Consider the following 24,688-nt stretch of genomic DNA (forward strand, 5'->3'; position numbering starts at 1 on the left):
CCAACAATATGAGGATTGCTCTGCCCCCTGATCCAGCTTCTCCTTAAGATGTTCCGTCACCTCCAACGGGCTGTTTCAGCGCTGTAATTAGCCCTGAAACTGGTTGAGTGGGGTGCAGGAAATTATGATTCTCTGCAAACTCTATGATCACTTTGTTAACATGCTTCTCCAGCACTTTTGAAATGGTGTTAACTTGCTGCACAGCATATGAAGGATTTAGAAAAGAAAGACACACGAGAGTTCAGTTACATGGACTATTTAAAGCAGGAAGTGTCAAGCGCCCCTTTCAAGGAAATGGGGACTGTTTTGAGGAGAAGAAAGTGTGCCAGTTGCGATGAGTTTTAGGGGGTTGGTATACTCTGAAACAATGAACCACTTACTGGTTTGGCATGCGGCGGCAGTCGGGAATAAGAAAGCTGGTTTCCAAAGCAATTTCCAGGAATGGCAGGAGATCTTTTTTGTATCTTGCCCCCACCAAGAGGAATTCACTCCCTCTGCATCTACGTATGGAGACCACCTATAGAAAATTTCGCAAGACTCTAAAAATCTGGCTGTTCTGATCTCTCTTCTCTCTGTCTGCTCCCTTTATTCCTTTTCCTCTATGTGTCGGGTTTAGGCTAGCACTTGGAGACCCTCGGGTGATATGTGCGCTTAATCAAATCTTATAACATAACATAACATTAGTCTCCTGTGTTATTGTCCATATGTAGAGCAGGGTTGAGACTGATTTGCATATGGCTGGGTTCAAACTGAGGTGGCATGGTGGCCAAAAAAATGATGGGCTGTAATGCTACCCCAATCAATTGCCAGTGGTTACACAAATTGCAAGAATTTCTCACATCATATTTTGTGTGTTTGATGTACTGGCCAAAGTGGCAATGGTATGCCTAATCATGGGTCAGTTGTTCACTGTGCCACTGGAACAAACTTACACCCAACTATGAATATCCTCAATCAGGGGGAAACCAGTCTTGGGTTGTTTGTGTTCCAGTTCAGGGAGGACCTGGCCTGGCAGTTTGGGCTGGGCTGTTTCTATTTGAGCAAGGTAGACTGATTTGCATTGGGCTGGATTCAGAATGAGGTGGAATGGGTGGTAAAAGAATGATGGGCTGGAATGCTACCCCAAGAAACTACCAGTGGTTATACAAATTGTAAGCATTCCTCGCATCACCTATTGTGTGTTTGATGTACCGCCGAAAGTGGCAAGGGTTAGTCCAGAAGTGGGTCCACTGATCACCTTTTCACTGGAACCAACTAGCACCTGACTTAATAGACCCGATCAGGGTGAAACCATTCTTGGACAGTTTGAGTTCTGGTTCAGGGAGGACCAAGCCTGGGAGTTCAGGCTGGAGTATTCCTTTTGGAGAAGGGTCGAGACTGATGTACATATAGCTGGCGTGATAAGGGGGCAAAAGAACAATGGGTTAGAATGCTATCTTATGCTTTTGCCAGTGGTTAGACACATTGCAAGCATTCCTGCCGTCACTTTATGTGTGCCTGACATATGTATGATAGTCCTGGGTGACTGTAGGCCCCCAATGGATGCCAGCCATCCTAATGGTCACCTAACCACACCCCCTTGCTTGGTCGGTTTGATAAGCACATTTATGTAAAGGTCAATCAATCAATCAATCAGGTGTTTTTTTAAGCGCGACTACTCACCCGTTAGGGTCTCAAGACGCTGTTACGCTACTAAAAATGTGCTAATGATTTTCTTTTTTTTTGTGCAGATTTATATAGCACGAACTCGACCCCAAGGTATAGGAGCACTTTACATGAGCACCAGTTACGTTACACAAGGACACATTCATTTTTTGGTAGGCACGGAGAGATTAAGTGACTTGCCCAGAATCACAGAATGTTGAGCGGACGCCTAGGCTTGAACCTGGTTCCCCAGCTCCAAAGCTCTAGCTGTGAGACCACACCTTCTCCCCATTTTCTGTTTCCCATGACCCATTTCCTCATTAAAAATTGTTTGCCTACGTGGAATACTCAGCTTTTCCATGTGTCAGCTCTACTCCATCACTTAACAGTGGAATTCACTGCATTTACTTTAAAGAGCTTTTCCCATGAAAGGTTAACCAAAACTGACAAACCTCTTTTTCATCATGTGACAGCTAAATACAAACAAACCTAAAAGCTTTAAAATAAATCAGAACATTACATTACTGTAAATAATCACCATTTAATAAATCTATCAACAAATAACTATGGTATGCAGACTAATAAGTAAGTAAAGGCCCCACTTTCGTCCTTAGCCTTGTTTTATCTTCATTCCTTTCTCATTTGTATTGTGAATTTTAATGCTTTTTCTCTTCTTGGAAATCCATCTTATTGTTTGAATTTGGATCAATCTGTGTTTTTCTTCACTGACTCCATCATTTTGCTCACTGTTGTCGCTGAGGTGTAAGTAGAAGCGTGCACTCTTTTAGACTCCATGTTTTAGTTCTAGATTTTAGCACTTGCTCCTTACTGCTGGTTCTGATTATGTGCCCACCATTCTCTTCATAGATATGGGCATACCTTAGCACCGACACTTAACAGACCAACTTATTATACATTGCTGGATTGTATACTTGAACTGTTTTTTTTATCGTTTTTCTTTTCTCGTTTTTCTTTTGAATTTAAATTTCTCTTCCTTTTGGAGAATCCATGTTATTGTAGGAATTTGGGTAAATCTGTGTTTTGTTGAACTGGCCCATTCCTTTTGCTCACTGTTGTTGCTGTTCTGAAAGTAAAAATGTGGTCTCTTTCGGGTGCCATCTTGTTCTCCTGGCTTGCAGCCTTAGTGCTCCAACCTTTAGTCACTCACACCTTCCTCCTGGCTACTGTCTATCTGACCATTGTCTGGTTACTTAAAGCATACCTTAGCAAGAAAGGGTCAATTTGAGCTAGTCCAACCCACACCCAGTTCCAGTAGCCCTGTTTGATCTATCATACAGGAATCTAGGGAATCCTTGGTATCCTTTGCATGTATCCTATTTGTAATCTTATAATGAAACCTTTTGACACTACCCAATCTGTTTTGCCTTATTCAAGTACTTTAAATTAACCACCATTAAAGGGGTAAACAGCTCTCTATTCTCTGTTCATTCGCCAGTTTCTTGCTTTACACTCATTCTTTATTAAGATGGGTGTCCTTGCTGCGGCTATGCTGAGAACCACCAGAGATGGGAGGTGGGGGTTACAGCTGGTGCAGACTGCCAATGGATGCCAATTAAGTTCCTTCAGGATGAGAGTGATGTGATGTGAACATATTTTTTCAAGACCTGCATGAAACTTGCTGAGGCATGTCGGTCACTTTTAGGCATTCCACTGTGGAGTCTGGTGTTACCAACATCCAGAGGTGAGAGAATGTGTTCTTGAGCAGCAGTTCTGAAGTCAGTTTCTGGAAGAAATGTTTTCCCTTTGTTTGGAAGAGAGAGGGCCTCATTTAGGAGGTTTTGGCACAGGGGAGCACCACAAAAACATTGCGCTCTGCTGCCCTGCGTCAAAAGAAAAGGGCAGACATGCGCCATAGCTATGAGATATGGCTCATTCCTGTCCTTTTCCCCTGTATTTGGCACTCAATGGGCTGCCATGAGCTAACGCAGACACCCTTGCGCCATGGTGCAAGGGTGTCTGTGTTGTTGGGGTGATTGTTTTTGTGCAGGAAGGGACACCTTCATGAACAAAATCAATCACAAGTAATGTGTTCCTCTTACTATGTATGCTGCAGAATGCAACACACATAGAAAGAGGAGCAAACAAGGAGAAGGCAGAAGAGAGGTCCATCAATATCAAGGGATAGGTGTTATCTTCATCTATGGTTAGGAGGACATGGTCCACAAAGTGAAAAGGAGCGATAGTGTGAGCTGAAGCCAGATTGGTCGTTGTGCAGAAAGTGGTTAGAATTAATTTAATCTTGAAGTTGAACATTGACTGTTTTTTCAATTATCCTGGCAGTGAATAGGTGGAATAATTTAAAACAGAACAAACAAAATTTGAAAGCATTTATACAGCTAGTATCTCATGGTGAGGAAATTTCCAAATCATTTGCAGATTACTCTAGGTCACTCTTTACTCCATAAAATCCTCAATCAATTGATATAAATATGAATATTGCTCTTCTATTAATAAAACATTTCCCATTGATATTAATTTTACATCTATAGAAAAGGATATCATACTGGATGAAATAGCGAACTTAATACATTTATTTAAAAAAGAGAAACCCCAATATCCTGACAGTTTTTCAATTGAACTTTACATCCATTTCTTTCATTTTTTATTACAAAGAAATGTTGTCCTTTTTCACTCACTTTTCAAACTCTGACTCCTCACAACATATTTCCCTTTGATAATAACCAAATAAAGCTCTTGGTTTATGCAGACGATACTTCATTATTTTTTATCAGTCCTCAAATTTCACTCCCTCCTTTTCTTAAAGACATTCAGGGGCATATTATCAAGAAATGGCGTTGAAATAACCGCCGCTTTAGCGGCAGAAAACTGCCGATAAAGCGGCGACAATGGGCTTGATAATATGCCGCAGAGAATTCCCATAGAAGCCCATGTTCTGGTGTGAACATGGGCTTCTATTGGAATTCTCTGTGGCATATTATAAAGCCCATTATCGCCGCTTCAGCTAAAGCGGCAATAATTTTAACGCCATGCTTGATAATATGCCCCTTAATCCTTTGCTATTCTCTCTTGCTACAAATTAAATCCTAAAAAATCTGATGTATTACCATTGCATAAAGATGATGTTGGTCCCGATCATTTTATACATATTTGCCATGATACCCCCTGATTTTGTCCAATTTCTTTTATTAAGAAGTTTGGAAATCTCCTTTTTAATTTTCTGTGAAATAATAATCAAATGCCTGTTTCAGCTTTTAAATTAAGATTATCTAAAGATGAGGATGGAGTCAATTTCCCAGATTTTATTTTGCTCCCTAAAGGTTACCAATACAAGCATCATCCATTTGGCTTTCGGAATCTAATAATTATTTTTCACCACTGTGGCTAGACTTGCAAAAGGCCTTCATTAATCTGTTTACTTTTATATAATTTTTACAGTTCACAAAAAAACTACTCACTGATCTACACCAAATGTCTAGCTTGTTTCAACCCCTTGTATTATCTCACCAGAAAGATAGAGTTGCCTTCCTTAATTCTGCTATATGGTATAAACAAATAAGTAAAATACATCACAAATCTATATACTGACCTACCTGAAAACTTAAAGGTCTTATTTGGTTTATTCAGCTCTCCTCAGGTGACACAGTAATTCCTTTTTTGGATGCTCTAGAAATATTTAATCTAACAGCATCGTATAGGAATAAATACACTTTATCACCAGATAGACAAGATAATCATTTTTTGCAAACCCTCGCTACAGTCCTAAAGGCCTCCTTAGCCATAAAAGCAGATGGATCGAACTTTTTAAATGAATTACTTTGGTAGCAAGATTTAATAATATCTCATGCCTCCTACATTTTTCTCTATAGGTTTGGTGAAAATTGTATTAATCATCTTGCATTGTCAAGTCTAGAGAAAATGCATGTTTCTTATACACAATAGATTGTTATTTATACCAGATTATTTGCATAAAACTCATCCTACTTTGCAAACTAATTGTTGGTGATGTAATGAACTTGATGGTGAATTAAAACATATGCTCCCCTTCTGCAAATATATTTCAGATTTCTGGCATAAAGTTTGTTATCACATTAACTGTATATTTTGTACCAATATACAGTTCAGTGTTGTGGATATATTTGTAGTTAGTTTATCAGAAAATTTACTGATTGTTCATTTAATGTCTACACAGTTTATCTTTTGCTTGTTGTTGAATTTCAACAACATTTTAAATATTGGAAAGATAATTCAAATGTTACCTTTAAATATTGGAAAGATAAATAAAATGTTTCCTTCTTAGCTTGGTGGTAAGGAGAATGCCATTACCATAAATTGAACAGGGCGCATGTAACTTTACCCACAAATTGAGTATTATTAGGGGCTCCTGCTACCTCCTTTTAACACACAAATACATTGTAGACATTGAGGACAAACCCAATCTACCCTGATATATACCTCATATATTTATTTTCTGTATTATATCTTCTCCCTAGTAATAGATTACATTTCTACTGTGAAACATAATATCTAAAATTGCAATGTAATCAATTCTTATGACAGGAAAAATGAATATCTATTTTTTTCTCTCAACCTTTCCACACAAAGGGCCAATTTACCCCACCCCACATCTCCTCCCCCAAGGATAGCCTGGAAGACAGGACTGGGCTGAAAGGGGAACCTGTGCACTCCAAAGAGCTGCTTTGAAGTCACTCTCCAAATCAAAGGCGCGTTTGGGTATAAGTACTGGGTCTCTAACCCCATCAAATCAGACACTACTGTACTTGTAATTGAAGCTCTACCAGAAGAACTACTGTGCTACCTAAGGGTCTCAACTGGACTGCTGTTCTGCAAACCCTGCATTTCTGTTTGTTGCCCTGCTTCCTGCTGCCCCCTGACTCTGCTGAAGGAGAGCTGGACTCTGCCTTATCTCCAAGCGATGTCCAAGGGTTTGTTGGAAAGCCTCCTGTTGTTTGAGACTTTTGAAAATCAAAGTCTCTACCCCAGCTCCTTTGCCTGGCTCACTGGAAGTGGCCCAGATACTTGCAACATGGATTTCAACGCATCTCCTGTCTGTGTGTAACAGAACTGGCGCATCCACTCAGTTGTGGGAGTTAAATCAGTGCATTGCATCAGAGCCAGCACTGTGCCTCCCCTCCTGAGATCAACACATCGTACAATGCATCGCTGCCACAATAGCTTGGTGAGATCGACAAATCCACTTGACTGACTGGCAAAATCCTGCGCATTGCTTGACGCCTTTTGACTCCGGCACCCGTCTTCAAAATTGACGCATCACCTTCACTGCGTGGAGAAGATTGATGCACCTTGTTGCTTGCAACAAGGAAAGGTATTTTGTTCACCTGGGCTTGCTTGGGTATTGTAACTGGCCTGCGCTTCCATGAGGTTGACTCAACCTTTGATTTTGCCCCAGTCCAGCGTGACCTAAAGTAACCTTTTTAGCACTACCTTCTTCTAAGAGCTTCACTGGATTTTCTTTTTATTTAATATCTCAACTTCTATACATTGGATTTTTGTCATTTTGGTCTTGTTTTGTTTATAATACAATAATCTATTTTTATAAACTTGTGTGAAGTCTTTTTGTGGTGAATTCATTGTGTTACTGTGTGTGTATTGGTGTGTGTGTGTGCGTGTTGCAAATATACTTTACACATTACCTTTTCAAATAAACCTGACCGCTCTGTGCCAGGCTATCATATGGTGAGCGCAGGTTATCTTTTAGTGTGTATCTAGCTAACTCTGACAAGGATTGTAGCTTCTGCTTGGACAGGGTGCATACCTTTGCCAACCCGAAACCCAGTTTCTAACTTTGGTGATCAGCGGTGAGGATAGAACTTGTGTTTGTGCATTACCATATAGTAACAAATGGTTCACTACAACTCTATACTTAGACCATTTTGATTTTTAAAGATTCTCCCTGATTGACCTTTTGATTTTTGTTGCTAAATTATGTGTCACTCTCGAGAAGCCACGCCTGCAAATTCACCTGCACCTGAAGGTTTTGGATGTTGGATCTGGCCAGGCTTGAGTGTCACACTGTGGTTCAGATGAAGATTTTTTGCAAAGATTTTCAGGTCTCAATGAGAGACTTCACCTGGAAGATGGGGCTGCAGAAAGCTTTGAGGGCCTGGGCAAAGTCCCAGGTTGCAGGTGATGACAATCTAGATGAGGAACGGGAAATTCCTGAGGAGGAGGAGGAGCTGATTCTGGAACCTGCTGTGACTCTGGACCTGCCTGTAGAGGGCGTCAACAACTTGCCAGGAACAGTAGTGGGTCCCAGACCAGGGAGCAGCATTTCCTCCAGGAACCTGTCCCCAGAGGAGCTGGCAATCAGGAGGCAGGAGAGAAAGTTAAAGCTGGAGCTTGCCAAGTTAAAGCTAGAAAAGGGACAAACTCTAGAGGAGAGGAGGATGTCTCTGGAGGAGAGGAAACTTACCCATGAGCTCAACCACAGAGAGTTGGATATCAGAGCCCTGCAAATAGGGTCCAGCAAAAGTAATGGTGGCAGCATACCTGCAGTGTCTTCACATGAGTCAAGGGTCAGAATACCCAAGGACTTAGTGCCTAACTATGTGGTGGGGGTGACGTGAACAATTAATCTGCAGCCAATGGAGTGGCACAATGTGCCAGAGGTGTTCTGGGGAAGTAGTCAAAGGAAATACATGGGGAGGGACACTCTTCTCACACTAGAGGTGGGGGACCAGACACGTTACACAGCTATGAAGGACATCTTGACCAGTAAGTTTAGGCTGACTCCTGGGAAATACGACAAAGGTTCAGGGCCAGTCATACGATATCCACACAGAGCTGGGTAGACTGCTTGGACTATGCTGGTAAGGCACTGAAGGGCTGGTCGAGGAGCAGAAAACTAGATGATTATTCAGAGCTGTACAACTTTATTTAAAGGAGCACATGCTTGATATTTGTTTAACAGAGCTGCACCAACAACTAGTGGATAGTAAACTTATTGATCCCTGAAAGCTTGCTAAGGGGGCGGACATCTCGGTCAGCACCAGAGTATCCAAGAAAGCACCTGGGATGACTCCCAATAGGGTGGTCAAGGTTCCCATCAGAAGAAGGCAGGGTAAGAAGGAGTTATCTTCAGGACCCAAAACCAAGTCACAGGGGAAAGGGTCTGATTCTCATTCCCAATCTGGCCACCAGAAGAAAAACTACCCTGATAAAAATCAGCAGACTTAGCATGTGAAGTGCTATGAGTGCTACGAACATGGACACTACAATGGGGACTCCAAGGGCCCAAAGGTAAAATTAAACGTTTGGCCTAACTTTGACCAAACATCTATGTTTACGACTTTGAGAATTCACAAAGGGCATTTACGAGTGCTATCTTTATGTCCGCACTCGGGGTGGTGGTCTGCCCTGAGTGTGGAAATATAGATAATAGTGAAGGTGATGCGTCAGTTCTGAAGACGATTGCTGGAGTCGAGAGGTGTCAAGCAATGCGCTGGATTCTACCACGCAATCAAGGGAATGCGTCGATCTCACCAAGCTGCAGCAGTGGTGATACACTGTCTGATGCATCGTTCTCAGGAAGCAAAGCGCTGGTTCTGATGCGATGTGCCAGATTTTACTCCCACAACTGGTCAATGCACCGGTTCTGTTACACACAGATAGGAGATGTGACAAAATCTGTGTTTCAAGTATCTGGCCCACGTCCAGTAGGCCAGGCACAGGAGCAGGGGTAGAGAATTTGATTTCCCTGAGGCTCAAGCAACAGGAGGCATGCCAACAAGCCCCTAGAGATCACTTGGAGGGAGGGCAGAGTTCAACTCTCCTTCAGCAGAGTCAGAGAGCTGCAGGCAGCAGGGCAACAAATAGAAAAGCAGACCTTCCAGATCAGCAGCCCTGTTCAGTCCTTTAAGAAGCAAAGCAGTGCTTCTGGCAGAGCTTCAGTTACAAGTCCAGTAGTGACTGCTTTGATGGGGTCAGAGAGTCAGTAGTTACACCTAAAAGTACTTTTGATGTGGGGGGTTACTTTTTTTTTTAGACTGTCGTATATAAACTTTATTGCTTGATTAATAAAAATCATTGCAATCACAACGTCTTCACATCTCATAAAGTTCAAAAGTTAATTAATTGATAACGAAATCATTGCAATCAAAGCATCTTCCCCTCAAATGATATAAAAACTGTATCATATGTACTATTTAAAAGATTACCCATAAAATCAAATCCAACCCCTGAACATCGATAGTTACAACAACATACTATTGCACATTTTAAAGTGACAGCGTGCACAATATACTATTTCTCTATACATGACAGAAAAATACTCTAAAAGAATGCTTGAATAATTTCTACAGCAAACAACTACACATATTGCATTTCAAAGTGCTTCAGTGCAATAATTGCAACAACCATCATATTAGAACAATGATAAAGTGCATCAAATATTCTATTGTACCTTTCTTGCACAAGTTACATTTTAAAGTGCTAATGTGCAGTTATTGCAACGACCATCATATTAAAACATTAATAAAGTGCATCAAAGATTACTATAACGGTGACACTTCTATTATTACATTTTAAGTTATCACCCTGTTACAAAATCATTTGGTGATAAAATATAGACTAAATAGAGCTATTAGGGACGAAAACCATTATAATAGTGGAGCTCAACCTTATTATATGAGATATTTTTCAACTGGCATTAACATTTTTACCAATTGGAATATGAACGGAATCAAATCACCAGATAGTGACATAATTAAAGCCTGACAAGCTGATCTGACCCCGCTCATCAAAAAATGTGGTTTCAGAACTGTATGTCGAAGGCTAATGAGCTTTGGGCACACCCACTATATGTTCTAGTCTAGTGTCTCCTGAGGCCATCCACAAAGTCTACATTTAGAAATTGTCCACTGCTTGATCCAAGGTTGAGTGCCCTCCATTGTTGGATTTATTCCCATACGTAACCTTAAAAACAAATTTTTAAACTTTGCTGAAAAAAAAGCAATCAGATACGGCTGGATACGCAGGGCTTGGTATGAATTAATCACATACCAAGCATAATTTTTCTCTACTAATGCATTTTTATCCAATTTAAGCGATTCAGCTTTTATACGTTTTTTTAGGATTAATTTATAATTGGGCATTTTCAGATCTTTCAGTGCAATTTGCAGACCAATGTCTTTTAGAGAGGTTAAAAAATAAGATCTCCATTTTGCAGCATAGGCAGACTTATCTATTTCTTCCCAGCAAATATTCCCTAAGGATGTAGGGGCTGATGTGGACAAAGTGATCATACATTTTAGAAAAGCTCCTTTTGATACTAGGCACTGTCTCTGGAGACCAAACTCTAATCTTATTCCAGCTTGACACACTGAATTGGCAATTCCAAAAATTGCTTTGAAGACCTTGACTACCAGTAGATCAAGAACCTTCACGTCTTTCCCTCTAGTAAAGGGAGGGCCATATATTAGGGTTGGTTATAATTTGGCTTTAATTACTTTAAGAATAAAATCATATGATTGACAGTTCAGTGATTTTTTAAGACATTTAAAAGCATGGATGAAGGTCACAGCCTTGACCCTTAGGTCCTTAAAATTAAAAGGATCCTCGATTGTCAAACACCACCCCTAAGTATCTATACGTCTTGACATCATCAATTGTACCTGCTCTGGCCTTCCATAAATTAAACTTCTGTTTAACTACACCAATTTTCATCACTTTAGTTTTTTACATTCAATTCAAGGCCATTCTGTTGTGTATAGTCATCAAAGGCGGTAATACGTCTTTGTAGGCCAATAGGAGTATGACTCACAAGGATAGTATCATCAGCATATTGGAGGTAACTAATTTGTACCCCCCCCCCCCATCTTAGGAACATGCCCATTAATAGCATCCAAACGCTGAGAAAGGTCTGATAAAAATAAATTAAAAAGACAGGGAGCAAGAACACAACCCTGCTTTAGGCCATTATATGTTCTAATCTTCCTTGATAAGGAGTTGGGGAGTTACTTCAAAGCAGCTCTCTGAGGTTCACAGGCTACCCATGCAGCCCAGTCCTGTCTGCCAGATTATTTATGGGGGTTAAATCATCCCTTTTTTTTGGGGGGGGGGGGGGGAGGACACTACTTATTCAAGTGAAGTGTCAGTGCATCCCTTCCATCCTGCCCAGGCAAGGCCATCAGAATGTAGATGTAAGTAGATGGGTTCCCGCTCACACCTATCCTTCCTGTGTTGTAGCTGTCTAGATGGAATGCACAAAGTGTAGCTGTCACCCACCCCAGACGTGCACTAGAGACAGGCCGTCAGGCACACAGAGCAGTAAGTGTAGAGAAAAGTTCACTTTTTAAAAGTGGCATTTCAAAAATAGTAATGTTAAATACAACTTCACCAGTAAGTATAATTTATCAATACCATTCCAAACATATAAATCATGAAAAGCTACTCCTTTCTGATCAGGAATTACAGCTTAAATGTGTATTAAGGAATTCTCAATGCTCACCTATAAGAGGAGTAGGCCTCAAAGTTGGAAAAAAGAAATAGGCTGTTTGTCACTACCTGAACATGCGAAACATAAAGATACATGTCCAACCTGCTGCTTACATAGCACCCTGCTCTTAGGGCTACCTAGGGCCTACCTTAGGGGTGACTTGTATGGAATTAAAAGGGGGGTTGAGGCTTGGCAAGTATTTTTAAATGTGAAGTGGTGGCAAGCCTGAGTCAGGTTTGAAAGGCTACTTTTCTGGGAGAAACAGTGCCGCAGCTCACTAGTAGAATTTAACTTACCATCCCTGGGTATATGGTATACCACCTTACAAGGGACTTATAAGTAAATTAAATAGGTTAATCGAGTATACACTAGTTACACACCTGTTTAGGGAAGAAGCACATGCACTTTAGCACTGATTAGCAGCAGTAAAGTGCTCAGAGTCCTAAGGCCAACACAAATATTTAGCAAAATGTGGGGGCAAAAAGCAAAAAGACTGGGGGAAGACCACCCTAAAGCCGACGGGTCTAACAAGTGTCCCCCCCAGCTGAAAATGGGGAGAGCTACCCAGTCTCTAGGGAGTTCTCTTCATTAAGGCAGAAAAAGCTGGATAGACCATCAGCATTGGAGTGGTCTACCCCTGGTCTCTATTCCTCCCTAAAGTCTATACCCTGTTGAAAAATGGACCACATCAACAGTGTGGGATTATCAACCCTCATTTACATGAGCCACCTGAGGGGTCTGTGGTCAGTCTGAATCAGAAAGTGAGTGTCAAACAAGAATAGCCTCAGCTCCTTCAGTGCCCAAACCACAGTAAAAGCTTCTCTTTCTATAACACTCCACCTTTGTTCCGTGGGGAGTAACATCCCAGAGATGAAGGCTACAGGTTTCTGTATGCCCTCCTTTTTAAGCGAAGATAGTACTGCCCCATGCCATGCTCTGATGCATCTGTTTGCATGATAAACTTCCTGGAGAAGACAGGAAGGAACTCTGAGCACAGGAGCTGTGCACATGGCCTGCTTCAGGGAATCAAATGCATATTGGCATGCCTCTGTTAAATTTACATTCCAGGGCAGTTCAGTCAAGAGGGCCACAACTGTGCCATAACCCTTGACAAACCTCGTATAGTACCCAGTGAGGCCCAAAAATGCTCTGACCTCAGTCTGGGTCTTAGGAGACAGCCCTGCCATGATGGTTTGTATCTTGGCCTGAAGGGGGTTGCACCTTCCCCCTGCCCACCAGATGTCCCAAGTACACCAAAGACCACTGCCCTATCTGGCATTTACTTGCCTTGAAAGTCAGGCCTGCCTGTTGCAGAGCCTAAGGCACTTCCTGGAGGTGAAAGAGGTGGTCCTTCCAGCTGCTACTGAAGACAGCTATGTCATCCAGATAAGCAGCGGAGAAGGCCTCCATTCCAGCAAGGACCTGTTCACGAGTCTCTGGAAGGTGGAAAGGGCATTCTTTAATCCAAAGGGCATCACTCTAACCTGGTAGTGGCCCTCTGGGGTGGAGAAGGCTGACCTTTCCTTTGCTCCTTCTGTTAGGGCAATCTGCCTGTACCCTGATGTAAGATCAAAGGTACTGTGATACTGGGCAGCCTATAACCGATCAATCAGCTCATTAGTATGGGTATGGGGTGAGCAACAGTCTTCGTCACAGAATTTAGCTCTCCATAATACACACAGAAACTCATTTCCAGTGTGGTACCCAGTGGGGCATAGTTTGGTACCAAAACCACAGGGGCTACTGGAGAGCTCTATCACCCCCAACTCCAGGAATCTGGACACTTCAGCCTTAATGTTGGACCTCATCTTATCTGACAACCTGTGAGACCTATTCGTTCCAGGGAGGTTGTCCCCTTTGTCCACATAATGGGAACACAAGTTGGTAGTCCCAGTGATAAGGGAGAACAGAGAGGAATACTGCCCCAACACTTGGTATCAGCCTGTCTGTTGTATAGGAGTTAGAGTGAGGGAAAGGATTACTCCCTTCACAGACACATCTTTCTTCTTGCAGGCTAAGAGGTCAGGGAGGGGTTCGCTCTCGTCTTCCTCCTCGCCATCTGTCACCAGCAGCATGGTGACCTCAGACCCCTCAAAGTGGAGCTTGAGGCGATTGACATGCTGTACCTGGTGGAGTTGCCTAGGGGTCCTGGGATCCAAAAGGTAGGTGGTCTTCCCCTTTCTCTCATTAACATCATATGGGCTAGTCCAACAGTCCTGTGGAGATACAGGCTCCACTGGCTCCACTACCCACACTTTCTGATGAGGCTGCAAATCCAGAGTAGTAGAATTTTTGTCAAACCACTCCTTCATGACAGCTTGGCTGACTTCTAGGTTGTTGGAAGCTAACTTCCACAACTTAGCCATTTGGCTCCTGAAGGCCAGCATGTGGATGTATGATGTAACAACGCTTTTCAGTACAACGCGTGCCGTTACATCGCGGTCATTACAACGACTGCCATGTTATCACGCTATGCCATTACAACGCAAGTCTTTACATCGACATGCGCTAGATGGCGTGCTAACATTATAAAAGTGTAATTTACTATTCCAACTCCAGTCCACTTAAGAGTAGGGAAGGAGTTGGGATAGTAAACTACACAATTTGTAATGTTAGCACGCCATCTATCGCAAGTCGATGTAAAGACTTGCGTTGTAATGGCATAACGTGGTTACATCGCGTTCGTTGTAACAACCGCGATGTAACAGCATCGCGGTGTACTGACTGCAATGTTAAGGATGTTTCCCCCAGCATGTAGCTCACTACATCCTGGGGAGCTTTCCTGGAAGATTGCTCCCAGCCTTCCTTGAAAAACTTGGGGGTCTTCTAACAGGGTGCCCAGACAGAAGTTCAAATAGACTTAAGCCCACTCCCTTCAGTGGTACCTCCCTGTAGGTAAACAACAGGCATGGCAAGAGGATATCCCACTTGTCCTCAAGACGTCAGGCAGTCCTTTAACCATGCTTTTTAAGGGTCTTGTTGAACCTCTCAACAAGCCCATTGGTTTTTGGAAGGTAAGGGATGGAGAACTTGTAAGTAACGCCTGTCTCCTTCCACATTGACTGCATATATGGAATCATGAAGTTTATGCCCTGTCAGACACAACTTTCTTGGGTAAACCCACATAAAAATCCCCATCAGTGCCTTGGCCACTGCTGGTGCACTCACAGTTCCTAGAGGGATTGCCTCTAGATACCTAGTGGCATGATCTACCAGAGCCAGGACAAATCTGTTGCCTGAAGCAGTCTAGGCATCCATAGGTCCTACAATGTTGTTGCCCTTCTTCTTAAAGGGTGTACCAACGACTGGAAATGGGTTAAGGGGGGCTTTAATCATTTGCCCCATCTTCCCACTTGCCTAGCAGGTCACAAATGTCCTGTATCTGAGGAAGTCTTGTTTCTGGGCCAATAGAAGTGTGGGACAAGCCTTGCAAAGGTCTTATCTTGGCCCAGGAGTCCTGCCATGGGAATTTCATGAGCCAGGCCCAGTAGGAAGGCCCTGTTGCATTGGGGAACCAGAAAGGCCTTTGTTGTCCCATGCACAGGAACCTAAGGCTCACTGTAAAGGAGGCTGCCCTCCAGGTAAATATGGTGACTACCAGAGGCATTACCTGCTGCTTGGGCTTCAGCCTCTTACCTCAGTCTCTCAAGGGTTGAACACTCTCTCTGTGCCCTACAGAACTCTTCCTTGATGGGTCCTCCTTCTACATGCCATCAAACAATGTCAAGCATGTCACCAAGGGGAGCAGCACCCTCCTCAACGGGCTCTGGTGGTGGCCACTGCAGGTGACCCATTCGTGCTCAAATCTCACTGCTTGCGACCAGGAAATGTATTTTGTTCACTGGGGCCTACAAGGGTCCTGTTGCCAGCCTGTGATTCCACGAGGTTGACACAAACTTTGACTTTGCCCCAGTCCAGAGTGATCTACAGTAACCTTTTTACCGCTACTTGCTTCTAAGCACTTTACTGCATTTATTCTTTTAAAATTCAATATCTCAACTTCTACACATTGGACTTTTGTCATTTTGGTCTTGGTTTGTTTATAATATAATGTATTTTTATAAACCTTTGTGTGGTGTATTCATTGTCTTACAGTGTGTATGTGTGTTGCACACATACTTTACACATTGCCTTTTTAGATACGCCTGACATCTCTGTGCCAAGCTACCAGAAGGTGAGCACAGGTTATCTTTTAGTGTACATCTAGCTTATAGTGACTAAGATTGTGGCTTCTGCTTGGACAGTGTGCATACCTTTGCCAACCAGAAACCCAGTTCCTAACAATGACCTACAATTTTACCTTTCTCTCATTATGTGCTAATTATAATGTGTTAGTATTGACTAGCGACAACCTAAGAGCCGCTTAGGCCAACTACACAGTAGTGAGTACTGCACTTGGACAAAAACATCTATTGGCATTTTAGTGGGGTTCAGTTAAGCAGTACCCAACATATTATAGGCTACAAATCAGAGGTGAACCTTTAACAGTAAAGTATACCCATTTTCAAGGCGAAGTTTACCCTGCAATTAACTGGAAACGCCAATGAAAATTAAATGTATGAATTGGATGCATATTATCCACATCTTTATGTTGTTGCTGCTTGGTTCATAATGGAATAGAAACATCTAGAAAGGCCATTAGGGTCACAACAAAATCATTAGTATTTTAAGGGAGTGAGGGAGTTAGTCATAAAGAAGTACATTTGCATTACCAAACCAATACTCATGCAAACTAGCACTACAACACAATAATTGAGTATAAAGGTTGAGACAATAGCCTTAAAAAGGAAGGTGGAAATTTACTAAAACATACATATTTCTTCTTTTGAAGCAACTTGCAGACTTTTCTGGAATTCACAAAGACTTCCAGGAATATTCATGAGAAGCTGTGACTGTTGCAGCTCTCCAGGAGTGATTATATGCATAAACATGTAGCAAATGTGTTTTCCAAAAGCATCAATGTAATGCAGGTGCACTTTCTAGCATTTTGTTTTATTTCACAGTTTATTTTGCCCTGTGAAGAAACCGCTTCCCACCTCCACCCCCACTATTTTCTAATGCTGAAAATAAATCTACTACTGCACTGAAGGAGTAGATATATGACACCTTGTAGGGTGGGTAACAGTCTGCAAACCTGTGAGTTTCTGGATGTTCCCCACCTTTAGCATGTGTATCCTCCCAGAAAAGCTCAAAACATGCCCTGTGAAGAGATTCACTCAAATTTAAATTTACAATATACTTGTTGTGTAATGAAATTGTGAGTAAATCAGTCTATAAGTGCAAATCCATGATGTTTGAAACACAGTCTTAAATTTCCCCCGTAATGATGCTATTTCCGCACCTTAGAATCACCTAGATACGCAAAGACCCTTAAGAATTGGGTCCAAAATATCTTCCGAACCAGTACAGAGTATTACATTACAATGCAAAAGAGAGTGTTCTAATAACAACTACATTACAGCTTTTGTCTATTCTGATTAAAACAGTTTATTGTAACTCTGAGGGAACAGGTATGAATTTTCCAATTTTTGAGGGTAAAGAAATTGGTTCTGTGACCGTTTACCTGCCAGGAGAGTCTCCATTTTCATCAAACCATACTTGTTTTCCAGAAATTCCACGGAAGGAAGTCTTTATCAGGAAATCCAATAGCTTACTGCCATCGATTGGCTTCATCGCATCACAGAGACCGACATGTCCGGGGCACATGGCAAGATGCATGTCGTGCAGACCATGAGCCATTGCGTAAATGGCATTGATGACAAACCCCATCTTGCTGTCCTGAACATAATTTTCCTCCAAACTCTCATTACCTGCAAACACATAAATAGAGGTGCAGGGTATTAAAGAACAATCTTATGGACTGTTAATGTTGGTTCTACAATCGATACATGTTTACAAATGTTTCTCCTTTAAATCCTAGTTCAAAAGAAGCTCTTAATAAGGGCACAAAACCGAATTGGTTAAGCTATGGTCCTCATTAAGAGAGGCTAGTTAATTTTGATAATCTGGTTTCGAAATTAGGAGTTGAGTGAAGTGAAAACCCACCTCAAATAATAATCACAATCCTTGTCAGGGTGAACCACAAAAGTCACTAAATAAACCTCTACTAAACCCTCTGGTAGCTGTCACACAAGTAGTCAAGCTTAAGTTGAAGGCAATATGTAAATTATTTATGCAGTACTCAAACAGTAATAAAGAGAAAACAGAACACAAGAAAAATCCCAAACAAAATTAGAAAAATAGAGTACATTTTAAGAAATGAAATGACGCCTAAATGACAAACATCCAATCAATGGAACAGGAGTTATGTATATTTGACGTTGACGGTTCAACTAGTGTCAAAAAATAAAGCGGCAACAGTAGTCACCTGGTTGTACTGGACTGGGGCAAAGTCAAAAGTTAAGGCCAGCCTCAATAGAGTGCGAGTTTTAAACAGGGACAAGGTTTGTCTGGTGAAAAGTTTTACTTTCGGATTTAAGGCAGATTTATATCTTGGCAGTAAGGATACGCTGTCGCAATGGCGATGGAGTATCCTTACTGTCAAGATAATGGTACACCCCACTGATTTGTATGTGAGCGGACCACTGGTGTAACCATGGAAGACACTACTCCGTCTCTGTCACAGTTACACCCCTTCATCAGCCCACCTGCAATGGCTGACCTATAGACATGTTTTACAGTACTACTTTAAGTGGGTGAGACAATGAGTATTGTTGTACCATATTCTAGGGGCTGATAAGTAAATTAAATGTGTCAATCAGGGGTATGTCAATGTTATCATTTTTTAAATAGAGAGCACAAGCACTTTACCACTGTTTAGCAGGAGTAAGGTGCGCAGAGTCCATTAGCAAAAAAAAAATTGGTTCAGCTAAAAAAGACAAAAATCTGGAAGAATATCATGCAAAAGATGGTGACTTTTAACATCCATTAACATGAGATACCAGGAGAATTGGAAATATTCCATCCACGGGAACATCTCAGACTTGCTTTGGTTCTCCCACAGCTTTTGGCTATTGAAAGCAGCCAAAATGTCTGGCGTAAACTCCAGCATGAGCTGGGGAATTGGTTAACCTGATTTAGAATTACTGATTGATCCACTAATTTCCCATTTCAAAATGGATCATCAGAGTTCCTCTAAGAAAAACCGCTGACTCTGCACCACCAGAGTTAATGGAACTTCTAGTAATGTAAAGTCCAAGGGATGGGTCGAGGGAACTAGTACTGAGGTACTAGTATGTATTTACTTTCAATTTCATGGAATTTACAGATATCTATATTTTAGTTTGAAGATGAGCTAAAACATTACGCTCATTATTTACCTCAAGTCAAGGTAAATCATTCTTTGTTTAATTATTAAAAGAATTATCATTCAAAAAACAATAAAAAATACATATTTAAAAACACATTGACTTGCATAATCTGGCCCCAGATTTTATGAAACATCTCACAGAATTGCAGACGTCTGCATTATTTAACATTTGAAGGAAGCAGTGTTATTATGACCTTAATTACAGCCTATTACGGCTGCCCTCCCTTTCTCCAGGGAATTAACAGTGGTTAGAGGTGGAATCTCAATTACTCAGTTCCCTCAGAGTTTCACCTGGTGATTTCGGCTAGTTTGAGCAGTTGAAAAGTATGGCTGAAATAAAATAGAACCTGTGTTCCAGAAGATCTCATAATCCCGATGCATGTGGTAACTCCAGTACAAGGTAGCCAAGTGAGATAAACAATTTGAAACTGTCCTTTATTCTTGTTTGTGCTTGCTTGCATTATTTGTTGACATTGTTGTGCGCCCTTTTTTTGGGATGGCAGTAACAAAATGAACCCTGGGCAGTGAACTACGCTACGCTCGCGGAGTGTGCAGAGTTTTCTGCACTCCGCGTTATGCAGATCTCGCGTTCCTCAAAGTCAAGTTGGTGACCGCGAGCGAGCAAAATCAACATCCCCGGCGAGATTTCTCAAAGCGGGGGGGTCAGGTTTCTCTTTGCGAGTGGTCGTGTATGCTCGCAACCGCTCGCAATGAGAAACTGCCTGTTCGCATTGAGAAAGCTGCCGCTCAAGAAAAAATCTACTCGAGTGGCAGAAAACAACCGCTTGCACTGTGCATGATGCCGTTTGCAATGACTGCACAGTGCGGACAAGCATCCGGCACTGTGCAATCACCGCAAACAGCCTTTTCCTATCGCACTACGATGCTCCATAGCTCTGCGTAGCGCGGTGGAGTTTTTTTCACCGCTTCGCCTAGCTCGCGTAGCGCAACTCCGTGAACTACGCCGCCTTCTAAACGATAGCCATGCATTGGGGGAGTAACCAATTTGTCATCTTGTAATACACGTGATACATAAATTTGCTTAACCAATTAGGTAAGATTTTGACTCAAATCCGTGCCAACAAATGCTAGTAGAGAGAGATTTGCATCAAAACCCATGGGTCATTACATGGGAACTCCCATGAACCATCCATGGACCACCCTCTTGAAACAAAGTAGCGCAAAGTATTTCATGGCACAAATTGATGTTACTATAGGCAACTTTTAAACTATTATTCTGGTTTGCATTGAGTAGTAATTCCCACCCCAACACTTTTGTAACACACATCCAGTGGAGCACATCTGGGCCATAGAGTAGGAATTGGCGTGTTTATCTCTTCATGTCATCATGAGGGCTGTTTGGATCATAGTTCTGCCATGCAGGGAGTGCTTCCCTTTCAGTGCAAGAGACATTTGATTTTACTTCTTGAAAGTACAATGAATTATCACATTTTGTTCTCAATCAATCCTTTATCTCACACACAAATATTGCAAACACAAAACATTTTATTCCCTGCAGCACATGAAGCAAAGGCACTTTTCTATGTATTTAGCAGGATACAGTGCAAGCCTCAACCCTGAAATGGCCTCCTCATTGTTAGCTTTTCTTTTTGTAGATCAGGTCTGCATGCCCTTAGGATTGCTGGCAAAAGTTGTGTGAGATCAACAACAAAAACAGCAATCTCTTGGACGGCCATCTTGCGGTCGGCCATCCTGATTGATTGCTGGTAAAAGCTCAGTAAAATGGAGTCACTATTAACTTGGATGAGCCCATTTATCTTGATTCTATGTTCCGCTAGTGTCTCAGCAGGGGACATTGGCAGAGCAATTTCTGTTGCAGCATTAAACATAGTTCATTTTATCAAATTCATCTCAACCTTCCAAATATGTCATTATCCAAGGGAATGTTCATTTTTGTACAGCATGTCGCCCATCCTTCAATGTCATACATGTTTTTAAATATGTTGCTGTACAAAAAGTCAGAGCAACTTGCCATAATTTCTCAATCGTCTCGTTTTCAACCGCAGCGGGTACAGGTAGAGCGTATTCTCACTTCCCTTCATCCCCAACACCTTCAGTAGGCAATGCGGTATGATATTCATGCAAATTTATTTCACTAGATTGCTATCAAGTACATCAAATGTTCTTTACATAGTTATTTTTAACTACATCATTGCTGTCTTAACTGCATGTATAGACTGGATTTAAAGACCAGTCAACTCTTCCGAGGTGGCTACAAAGCGTTGACTTCCCTGTATGGTCCTCTTTCTATCATTTTGTACACTTTGTTACCCCCAGTCCTTTCATTTGTTTCCATGTCGCTGTTATTTTATTCCCTTTTCTGTTTTCATTCAAAGTGCTGCTCTTGGTGTATATCAGTGTCCCAGATGAACACCAGCTGACCTGAGCAGAAGAGTGCCCCGAACATCTATACCTCTGTTCTAATTTTACTTATCAGTGGCCCGGATCAATAACATGTCAGCTGCTAAGGACGTAGTGTGCTCTTTGGGGACTGAAGAGCTTGAAAGTACTTGAAGTTGGTTCAGGGGACTTTTGTAGAGAAATTGACTGACAGTTTGCTTGCATAAAAATCTTTACTTCTTTTCTTAGTTTTACTAGAAAATGTTGGAACATAAAAGTCACATACATAGTATATGGGTACACCGTGGCACAGCATTTATAATACGCTGTGCACGACTGACAAATAAAGAGCTCAACACGTTGCCCTTTTAAGGCTTGATAAGGCATGGGTTTTGCTTGTGCTCTTCAGGTTACATAGGTATGATGTTATAGTGTGATGGGTGTAAAAGGCTGATTATTGCTTTTAGTGTACAACATATCCAATGAGAATATAAAACAAGCATTGCGTCAATAATGTGATTATGTGCCAATCAATCCATCAATCGTTGCATTTATGAAGCACATGGCTACCAAGATAGGGCTTCCCAACCCTGCAGAAAAGGCAAGTCCAACACAAGACATTAGAAAAGCCAAGTCTTCAGCTGTCTCCAAAACTTAAGAAGAGATGTGCATGTTTGCATTCCCAACGGGATGGAGTTCCATAGAAAAGGATCAAGACCTGAAAAATATTTGCTACCCTGCCTAGTACGTTTATAGCAAGGAAAGGCAGCTACATCAGGATTCCCAGCGCATAGATTGCTCTTGGAGGAGTAAAAGTGCACCACTGTCCTAAGATAGGCAAGGCCCCCTCCATGCAGAGCCTTATGCATAAGACAAAGTGGCTTGAAATGAATGCGCTTCTCCATAGGCAACCAGTGGAGGTAGCGGGGGCAAGAGGTGACCAAGACATGCCTAGGAATATTGCAGAGCAATCAGGCTGCCGCGTTTTATACTATCTGAAGTCTTCTCAGCGATATTTTTGGAGGTACCCTAATATAACAGATTGCTTTAGTGTATCCTGGAGAGAATTACAGCTTGAAGAATGTTTTTTGAGCTTCTGAAGGAGGAAGGCGGGGGATCTTCTTAAGGCACTTAAGCAATAGAAAACAAAAAGCTGCAATTTTTGAAATGTGAAAGTTCATAATGAGCTTCATATCTACCCAGATGCCAAGTTCTTAACCACCTTACAAGGTGGAAGCACAGGTCCAAGCTCAGTAAGCCACCATTGAGGGCACCTTGCAAACAGACAAAAGGAAATATGTGCATGACTAGCGCATTAAAGGCTTTGCCAATGGTTGTTTTTTTAATAAGTGCTCGGGTTAGTTGCCTCTAGGCTCTCAAGAGTTCATATTATTGAAAGGTGATGTGTAGATTGCATGCTTGGCAACTTCAAACTCAATATTATCATCATGTGGCATTAAATCAAGCGAAGCCAAAAGGTTGACATACTCATGGTGCCTCAGTAGGAAGTCATTGTGCTTCCGTAGGAAGAACACAAGAAAATCGGTTTCATTTCCTCTCTCTGCCCCCGTTATGGCAGAAACAACTCACTCTTTCCTTCCATCTGCCCTACTCATGCTCTGCAAGATGGGTGAATGAACACTGTGCTAGAATCCGGGCAGAAGAAAGTCCTAATTATTCAAAAACATTTGAATAAAAAATATGGGCAAGTATACACAGCAGTGCTTACATTTTCAGGAGTAATGACTGAACAGGTAACGAATTCTAAAATTATAACGTATATTAAATATTGGCTCTATAGTACACCCCTGTGCTGCAAACAATAATGGCTGTACAAAAAAATTATACCGCCGTTTCAGTTAATTCCCTACATCATTAAATTGTTTATTATTTAACTGCAGGTACAAAAGAATATACCACCACTGCCAAATGAGCTAGGTAGGATTCTAACACTGACAGGATAAGAAAATCGGATCTGTAATTTCGATCCACGAAAGACCACAAACCCTCGAATGGGAAGTTGTACCTTGTACCCTCTTAAAATGAAAACATTGGTATACCCTGTGGTCAGTAGAAGTGCATTATGGATGGTTCCAAACAAAACTAATGACCCCACCCTTACCCGTAGATTTTGTATCACTGTTGGGTGCTATTAGAGGACCCCATTAAACTTGTCATCAAATATTACTTACTTCCAGAGAGGAACACGATCTAACCTTTTTAACACAGAACCACCAACTTTACCTTTTATAATTCTGGGATCAGTAGTAATAACTTTTGACTTAAGGACATTCGCCCTATTGCCGAGAAACATAAGAAACATACTACACTAGCTGACGTTTCAAACTGAACCCATTTCTTGAACTAGGTGCTGTGTCGAGAGTTAGAGTTGGCAAGATCTCCATCCCTCTCATAGGTCGTCAGAGTAGACTAACCTCTTTGGCCTGTAACAAGAGTATTTGGCCCTTTCAGTCTTTTTTAGAAACTGGACAACCACCGAAACCTCACAAGTATCTGGCAGAATGCCTGAAACCCTCACTACATTTAATAATCAAGTTAAAATTGACACTCGAGTAAACAATTATGGGGCATATTATCAAGCACGGCGTTAAAATTATCGCCGTTTTCGCGGCAGAAATCTGCCGCTAAAGCGGCGATAATGGGCTTGATAATATGCCGCAGAGAATTCCAATAGAAGCCCAAGTTGACACCAGAACATTTGTTCAAATGCACGTGTCGAGGAGGGGGAATTTGACAGCATGAATCTAAACAAAGAACTTTTGAGAGAGAAGAGCGAAGGAAGTGGTGTGACTTAACCCCCTATGCTTCTAGACCAATAAGGAGAGAGACTTTCCCGGATTTCAACACAAGATAGGGATGGACTTTTAACTTAGAGTATAACTATTAGTTATATAATC

The 24,688-nt window shown here is 41.7% G+C and overlaps 1 protein-coding gene across 1 annotated transcript in view; it reads right to left on the minus strand.

Moving 5' to 3' along the window:
* Window positions 1-24,688, minus strand: part of GRM1 (glutamate metabotropic receptor 1) — a 767,592-nt gene that overhangs the window by 440,507 nt on the left and 302,397 nt on the right. Inside the window, exon 3 of the mRNA XM_085609740.1 lies at window positions 17,664-17,910. Coding sequence (XP_085465866.1) covers window positions 17,664-17,910 — 247 coding nt within the window. The remainder of the gene's footprint in view (window positions 1-17,663; window positions 17,911-24,688) is intronic.

The sequence above is a fragment of the Triturus cristatus genome, chromosome 6, assembly GCF_964204655.1.
Source record: "Triturus cristatus chromosome 6, aTriCri1.1, whole genome shotgun sequence".
Taxonomy (NCBI): Eukaryota; Metazoa; Chordata; class Amphibia; order Caudata; family Salamandridae; genus Triturus; species Triturus cristatus.